Raw genomic sequence first — 8,847 nt, forward strand, 5'->3', positions numbered from 1 at the left:
CATTTCTAAATTTTGAGCCTTTCCAAAGATACTCTATTATTAAAATATAATGTGTTGACCTTGCCCGAGTTCAACAGTCAGTACGTTATTTGTCTAATAACTTTTCTGCCAGTCGATAAAATAATATGTTAGGGAAACCTGCCAACTGATAGAAAGCATGTTTGGTATTAATTTGTTCTGCCTCAAATTTTGGGGATTTGATATACTGTGTTGCCCTACGGTATAGTGCATTTGTGATGTCAGTTAGCATCTTTGACATTGACGACTGACTGATGCCCGATCTGTCCCCAGCTGTCGTCTGGATGGCTCCCGTCGCATAGAAATGTAGAGCTGCTGTAACCTTTACTGGTACTTTATTTCGTGACTTCGGGCTGTTGTCGATTCTAACTCATCATTCAACATATCACACAACTCTGTTATTGTGCAGGAGTCTATATCTACGCAGAACCGGCATAGGACTTACATCTGAAAATGTTGGTCGCGGTCTTACTATCCTGGGATGAGGGTAAGGTCGTCTTCTCCCTTCCCTCTCTTGCTGCACTCTGAGGCTCAATAATGCTTCAGTATCCTCCACTGTGTAATAACTTCGCCAGAGATCGCACCTTAATGTGTCATGTCTTAATTAGCGAGTGTATTTCGGTGTACTTACTGGGCACATCAGTGTTTTGCAACTTATGAAATTAAGGCGCTGTTTGCAAAATAGAACCAATTATTAATTTCAATTGCTTAACACACTAATGCGAGTGTATTTTCAAAAAGCGCAAAGACTAAAATTGCACTGAGCCACTGACTTATACAGAGATGCCAAGGGTTGACTATCCCAAAGAGTGAGATTTCAGGTCAAAGAGTGAGACTTTCCAGCTGATGTTATGTGTCGTTGCTTAAGGCAGGGCCTCTCTCTGGTCCTTGGGGACACACAAAAAGTCCAGGATTTGCTATAGGTTATTTTAAAATATACACTGCTTAATATTGCATACGAAACACACTATAATAATACATTATATTAATATGATACAAATAATAATAATAATAATAATAATAGTAATAATAATAAATAATAATAATAATAATACAATTAATTAACATACTTAATTTATCAGTGAGAGGATTGGAAATTGGTGCAAAAGGTACTCGTTGCTGCGACGACACTGCTCTGCTATTTGCACGTTGTGTTTCTCTTGATGGCCACAGGGCATCTTCAACGACAGGGTACATTTAGGAAAAATGACTGCTACTGGGACAATGAATAGCCACTTATTTGTCCAGTGCGCTTTGAATTTGGAGATGCACCTTGCAGAACCTGTAAGCTTTTTTTTTTTTTTTTTTTTTTTTTTTTTTGCGGGGGTATAACTCATGGCCTGTAGTCAGTCTCCTTGGCTACCACAGCACACATGCCCGCTCTTTCCAATGAGGCTCCGGATGTACTGCTGTCTCTTGCAGCGCATGAGTAAAAATATTGTATGTGTGTGTGTGTGTGTGTGTGTGTGTGTGTGTGTGTGTGTGTGTCTATATCTAGAGAGAGAGCGAGAGAGACACACACACATAAATTATGTCTGCTTATATTAGTTTGGCAAAGGTTTTTTGCGACCTGTTATTCCCTTTGACCCTTTTGAAAACACTATACAACACAATTTTTGTTCCTGGGTAGTAAGTGTTATTTCCTAATTGCTTATGCCTCAAAAGTATAGAAAATGGCTATTATTCCCCACAGACTTTTGTGACCAGGACAGTGATATTTTGAAATTTACCTATTTCCAATGAGAAAACAGGCAAATTTGTGTCTTTTCGTTCACATAAAGTCAGAAAAAAAAACATATGAATCCAAATTAACATGTATTTATACTAAAGTAATACAAAAATGAATACAAAAGATTTAGAAGTGAGTAGTTTTTCGTGATTTACAATTATACTGTAAATCACTTTCACGAATCAGCCCCCAAATGTAGTCTCCCGTGATGTTCTCGTTATACTGTCCTTGGTAGCAGCGTTCAAAGTCCAGTATATCCTGGTGGAAGCGCTCTCCATCCTTGAATTTATCAAGATGAGCATCAAGGATATGGACTTTGAGGGACATCCTACAGCCCATTGTGCCGTAGTTCTTCACCAGAGTCTCAACCAGCTCCACATAGTTTTCGGCCTTGTGATTGCCCAGGAAGCCCCGAACCACTGCGACAAAGCTGTTCCAAGCCGCTTTCTCCTTACTAGTGAGCTTCTTGGGGAATTCATTGCACTCCAGGATCTTCTTTATCTGTGGTCCGACGAAGACACCGGCTTTGACCTTTGCCTCAGACAGGTTAGGGAAGAAGTCTTGAAGGTACTTGAAGGCTGCCGACTGCTTATCTAAAGCTCTGACAAATTGTTTCATAGGCCCAATTTGATGTGCAGTGGTGGCATCAGCACCTTCCGGGGGTCCACCAGTGGCTCCCACTTGACGTTGTTCCTCCCCACAGAGAACTCGGTCCGCTGTTGCCAGTCCCACCTGTGGTAGTGCGCCTTGGTGTCCCTGCTGTCCCAAAGGCAAAGATAGCAGGGAAACTTGGTAAAACTGCCTTGGAGACCCATCAGGAATGCCACCATTTTGAAGTCTCCTATGACCTCCCAGCCGTACTCATCATACTTCAAGGTGTCCAGCAAGGTCTTGATGCTGTTGTAATCCTCTTTGAGGTGCACCGAGTGAGCCAGGGGAAGAGACGGGTACTTGTTACCATTATGGAGCAGCACGGCTTTGAGGCTCCTGGATGAGCTGACAGTGAAAAGGCGCCACTCATTCTGGTTACAGGCGATTCCGATTGCCTCGAACAGACTGGTCACATTGTGGCAGAAGCAGAGCCCATCTTGACGGGTGAAGAAGCTGGAAAAAAATTGGTGACGCTTCCTTTGATCTGCGACTTGCACACTTTCATCCAACAAGTTCCACTGCTTGAGCCTAGACGTCAAAAGCTCGGCATTGGACTTGGTGAGACCCAATGAGAGAGCTGCTCTCTCTCTGGAGGAGTGGGTACGGGGAGCTCATGGCAGTGTGGCACCGGGGCGATGGATGAAGGAAGGTCCGGATATGTGATAGCAGGTGCATTCTTGCCAGTCCGACGTTTGGAAGGGTCCACCATGCAGAAGTAGCAGTTGCTTGAGTGGTCAGTGGGTTCCAGCCAAATTCTTGGGATAGCGAACTTCATGGCTCTCTTTTCCCCTCTGTACCATCCTACAAAAATACATTTATTTCACCCATGACTAACGTGTAAGAGATTCTCGCAACATTTTTCATATATTATATATTTTTTCAATAACACTGAAAATTGTAAAATATTTTAAAATTAAAAACTTTTTCAATTTTAAAAATTTTAACAAATTTTATAACATAAAATTCAGAGCAACAATTGTCCATCTTACCTTCCTTAGTTTTTTTTTTGCAGTGCTCGCAGGTGAATTGAGGTGCCCAGGGTTTGTCTTGATCCCCGACAGGCATGCCGAAATATGCCTTGTAGACCTCACACATCTTAGCAGATGCTTCTACGGAGTACTTTTTTGCTCTTGTCTTGATAAATTGGCCGCAGACATAGCAAAATGCGTCTGCCGGATGCTTGCAGCCTCTTGATGCCATCTCAGAAAAATGCAGATATGTATCCACTTAGGCAGTTGAAACTAAACTGAACTGGTGGGCTTAAGGCCCCTGTATTTATACTACTATTTATATTATTAGAAAGTTCTAGAAGTTACTCCAAGTTTACTCAGCACTGAATCTATCTGGAATGTTCTGGAAAATAGGTAAATTTCAAAATATCACTGTCCTGGTCACAAAAGCAAAGTTTGTGGGGAATAATAGCCGTTTTCTATGCTTTTGAGGCATAAGCAAATAGGAAATAACACTTACTACCCAGGAACCAAAAAAAAAAAAAAAAAAAATGATGCGGTTTTGTGCAGCAGGGAGCGCTGCATTTTCCTGCTGCAGTTTACTGACTTGCAGTAAGTTCATCTTGAATCTAGTTGTAGTGCCGTTTTCTTGTGTGTGTCTCATATGAGGTCCTAATTTTATAAACAGACAAAGACGTAATTTAAAACTGGGACGTGTGGTGCACGTAAGACTGTATCCTTTTTATATTGTAAATATGAATACATCCCTCGTCATACTAGATGTGTTGATTTTTAATTAACAAACTTTACGAATTACTTATTGATATATGTTACATCGACTGCCATTTTGATGTAATACTGGTTATATCTCTCTTTAGATTATGGGTATAATGGCACTCTGATCATTAGTAAACTGGCTGGAGTGCTCTGTGGTGTCGTTCCTAAACTGAGATGAGCTTTAGAGCTGGATTCTCAGCGTTCACTTTCAAAATGGTTAACGGCTCACTGTGGTGGATGAAGGGTATGTTATAAACCTATTTGTATTATTTATTTCTGTATTTGTCAGCTAGCATTTTCTAGATCAGTTGTTAGCACTGAGCAGTTTTTCTTTATAAAAAAAAAAATCAAACTGAAGTCAGTTTGATTACAGTGGTATTAGATGTATTAGACTCATGTATATATATATATATATATATATATATATATATATATATATATATATATATATATATATATAAACTCTCACACACACATTTAAACGTTAGGTGTAATTCTTAAATGGTTATATTGGTCTAAGAAAAAGCCATTGAACGGCACAACTGCATAATGATCATAGTATAGTACTATCAGTATTAAACTGTTTTAGATCGTTCGAAAACTAAAGAGAAAATTCACGCTCTGAAGCATTCCGAAGAGATTTCTCGGAAGCTCTTAGTTTCAGAGCTTCAGATTTAGTTTACGAACGCACACTTTGTAATTTGGTAATCGGAAAAAAGGTTGAATGACAAGAGTTGGTCTTTTAAAACATTTTATTCTTGGGAATTGTACATTATTCAACCAAGTAGTTACATCTATATCCCTTTTTGCAGTGTATTAAGGTTGCGTTGTTATATTGTGTGCCGCCTTAGTTCAAAATAATAAATAATTTTAACAAAACAAGCTTCCGGCATTATATGGACACATTCTAAATTTTTTTTTTTTTTTTGACAGTGTGATTTTGTTAGTTATATATATTTAACATGTTATATTATAGATTAAAATATGTTGGGGTTTTTTTTGTTTGTTTTTTTTTTTTTTAGCAGCAGCACAGTGAATTTTCTTTTTTCTTTTTTTTTTTAAACGATTCCAGTATGCTGCTAAACCAGGTTCTGAGATCGGCACCACTTACCCTTTTGAGCCTCACAAGCTGTTTCAGTCAGAGTTACAGTAATGTTCCAGTGAGACTGTACAGCAGCCCTGTTCCCCAGAAGACTCCAAGGAGGGTTGTGATTACTGGAATAGGCCTGGTATCTCCCCTTGGAGTTGGCACCTCTTTGCCTTGGAAGCGCTTGATAAGCGGGGAAAGTGGAATTGTCAGTCTGAAGACTGATGATTATAAAAAAGTGCCTTGCAAAGTGGCAGCCTGCGTGCCAAGAGGAGATGGAGTAGGTGAGTTCAAGGAGGAGATGTTTGTGTCTAAAGCGGATATAAAGGCCATGTCCCCGGCAACAATCATGGCCCTAGCGGCAGCAGAGCTGGCATTGAAAGACTCAGGATGGTACCCGCAGAGTGAGCTCGACCAATTAACCAGTGGAGTAGCAGTGGGCATGGGAATGGTCCCGCTGGAGGATATTGCAGGAACAGCTATAATGTTCAAGACCAAAGGCTACAACAAAGTCAGTCCCTATTTTGTGCCCCGGATACTAGTCAACATGGCTGCAGGCCAGATCAGCATCAAATACAAGCTCAAAGGCCCTAATCATGCTGTGTCAACTGCCTGCACCACAGGGGCACATGCGGTTGGAGATGCTTCCAGGTTTATTGCCCATGGCGATGCAGCAGTGATGATTGCAGGAGGGACAGAAGCTTGCATTGGTCCACTGTCCATTGCTGGCTTTGCCAGAGCCCATGCACTAAGCACCAGCTGGAACTCAACACCTAAACTTGCATCTCGCCCCTTCCACCCAGAGAGAGATGGGTTTGTGATGGGAGAAGGGGCGGCAGTGTTGATACTAGAGGAATACAAGCATGCGATAGACAGGGGAGCCAGGATCTATGCAGAAGTGCTGGGTTATGGACTTTCTGGTGATGCCAGTCACATGACAGCACCAAGCTCTGATGGCGATGGCGCATTTAGGTATGTTTATATTGAATTTATTTATCCTTCTTCGTTAGCTGTGGTTCTTCCCTCCCAAGTATAAACGTGATTTCGTGTGAAAATGTATGTCTTTATTTCAGCTTATACTCCACAGCCACTACTGTTTTATACGCTGTAAAATCAGTCTCTTATATTGTTAATGGCTCTAAGATAATGAATGTAGGAATATAGTTTGAATAACAAGTATAACCACTCCTTTTAACATGGAAAAACAGTGGTTTGGATTAAGTTACATTTATTGTTGATACTGGTAGAAAATATTTGGTCAGTTAAAGTGTACAATGGGTTTTTACTGTAGTATGTCACAAATTCACTATTATTTTATTTACAGGTGCATGTCTGCTGCTATTAAAGATGCTGGCATACACCCTGAAGAGGTAACCTACATAAATGCACATGCAACATCCACTCCACTAGGGGATGCTGCTGAGAACCAAGCTATCAAGAGACTTTTCCAAAATAATTCCCACTCATTGGCTGTTTCCTCCACTAAGGGTGCAACAGGGCACCTTCTGGGAGCCGCAGGGGCTTTAGAGGCTGCCTTCACTGCCCTGGCGTGCTACCATGGTACTCTACCCCCTACTCTCAATCTTGACAGGACAGGCCCTGGGTTTGACCTGAATTACATTCCGTGCACAGCCCAGGAGTGGAAGACTGCCGGCAGACGGATAGCACTTACCAACTCATTTGGATTTGGGGGCACCAATGCAACACTCTGTTTTTCCAGTATGGTCTTGTAGAATTTAAGTGCTTAAAAAACTTATTTTATATTACTTTAGTTTTACAGGTATTTATCTAAATGTCATTAACAATAATAACCTCAATAGATAAATTTTGGTAATATAATGTTATTGGAATATGTCCACATACATTGATGAGGTTGGATTATAAATGCTATTAAATACCATTTTCACATGCACAGAGTATATTATTGTATTATTCCCGTAAATGTGTTGAAAACAAAGCAGGCAATAGATGAACAGCAGATGGTGCTGATTCATAATAAGAAGAGTACTTTTGAATTATGTTACATTGATATTTAAACAGTCAAGTTAGAATAAAGAGTGGTGAAAAACTAGCGTGGCTGTATACACAGACCAAAGATTTTGTTAAATCTAGGGTATTACCACAGTCCCAATGCCATTCCTCATGCATGTGTGAAAATCATGTTTTGGTGGTTTTTCTTTCTGTTGAAAACCTAGAAACAAAAAAAAGCATTTTCAAAATACATGTTAAACAAGACACAGTTGTGGATAACTTGGCTCCTGTTTATTCATAAAATGCGTTAGTTGTGCCTTGTTTAACTTTGATTTTGTATAATGTATACAGCTGATCCTTTGTTGGTAACTTATCTACACAATAATAAAAAAGTGGTCAGATAAAGTATACAGAATTTTGTTAACTATGTATTATCAAGTCCAGTTTAAACTCATCATGATCCACTGAAGAAATAAATGATTTGGAAAACAGCAGTGTAACATGTTATTAATTACATATACAGTATTTAACAGCACAGGCCTTGTAAAATATTACTGTAGTACTGTATATATGACTTAGCCCTCTTACCTCTGGAATCATATGTGTAAGCCAGTCTTTTTAAACCCCTCTGTACCAAATTCATACCATATATGGGCAAATCAAATTGTTATTGTTGCTGCCAAATGGATCCTAAAACAGACATGCAAACGACCAAGATAAAATACTACAGAGATTTGCCTGTTCCCCATATGCACTTCATAAATCAATTCCTAGAAATCACCAAGACCTATTACGGTTCTGCATGGGACTAAATATAATAAATTGCATTGAATGACTTCACATATTTTGCTGGACCTTTGGAGCACCCTTTACAGACAGTACTGAGCCTTTCACATACAAATCTCTATGTGAACTTGCCAGGGTTCACTGGCTAAACAAGATAGTATATTAACCTTTTTTAATTGAATATCTCATTGTAACGGGTGTGAGTATCCGCCATCATGTTTAGAGACACAGGATGTTTTATTTGCCATGCCCCCAGGGTACAAGCAATGGTAGTACAACAGCAGGAGAACATACACAAGGGTGTCAAACTCTAGTCCTCGAGGGCGGCAGGGTCTTCTGATTTTCATTTCAACTTAAGCACTCAATTAACTTAATTGATATTATAATTTGTTCACTTGGTCGTATTTAGTTTTTATTCAAGGTCTTTTAAAGTTGATTTTTAAAAAATAAATTCATTTAATATTTTTTAATGAACTTGGATTTAACACAGGCATTTATCAAACAGCTATTTTTTCTTTCATTTTAGCTAATACCTGCTTACAGTGTCAGACTCACCTGACATGAACTACAGAATCTGGACAGTCTGCAGTTTTTGTACTGCTGCAGATTCAGTTGTACAGTGTAGACAGCAAACATAATGTGTGCACGGTGTTATAGAAAATCTACTTTGAACTTCCTTATACCCTTTTAGGATTTCAAACTTATGAAGAGCCTGATCATTCCAACAGACACAGTCTTCTATTGAGCAGTTTTGGAATAGCTGTGTTGTTCGCTAGATGGTGACAACAGTTTATTCTCTCAGCTGTATCATGTAAAAAAAGCACATGGAAACAAGTTAACCTTACGTTTATATTGAAATTATATCTTATATATCATAT

The 8,847-nt window shown here is 39.3% G+C and overlaps 1 protein-coding gene across 4 annotated transcripts; it reads left to right on the top strand.

The window, feature by feature from the left end:
- Positions 1 to 73: 73 nt before the first annotated feature.
- Positions 74 to 7,674, top strand: LOC121312889 (3-oxoacyl-[acyl-carrier-protein] synthase, mitochondrial-like). 4 transcript variants are annotated; one of them, XM_041244773.1, is made up of 4 exons: positions 74 to 505; positions 4,227 to 4,369; positions 5,198 to 6,184; positions 6,537 to 7,674. In XM_041244773.1, exons 3-4 carry the CDS (start codon positions 5,199 to 5,201, stop codon positions 6,943 to 6,945), a joined length of 1,395 nt encoding a protein of 464 aa, XP_041100707.1. In that variant the 5' UTR covers positions 74 to 505; positions 4,227 to 4,369; position 5,198; the 3' UTR covers positions 6,946 to 7,674. The 4 variants fall into 4 exon arrangements, with proteins under 4 accessions (XP_041100707.1, XP_041100709.1, XP_041100706.1 ...); XM_041244772.1 differs by lacking the exon at positions 74 to 505 and adding an exon at positions 3,943 to 4,073; XM_041244775.1 differs by lacking the exon at positions 4,227 to 4,369.
- The last annotated feature ends 1,173 nt before the right edge of the window (positions 7,675 to 8,847 follow it).

Source organism: Polyodon spathula, chromosome 3 (genome assembly GCF_017654505.1).
Source record: "Polyodon spathula isolate WHYD16114869_AA chromosome 3, ASM1765450v1, whole genome shotgun sequence".
NCBI lineage: Eukaryota > Metazoa > Chordata > Actinopteri > Acipenseriformes > Polyodontidae > Polyodon > Polyodon spathula.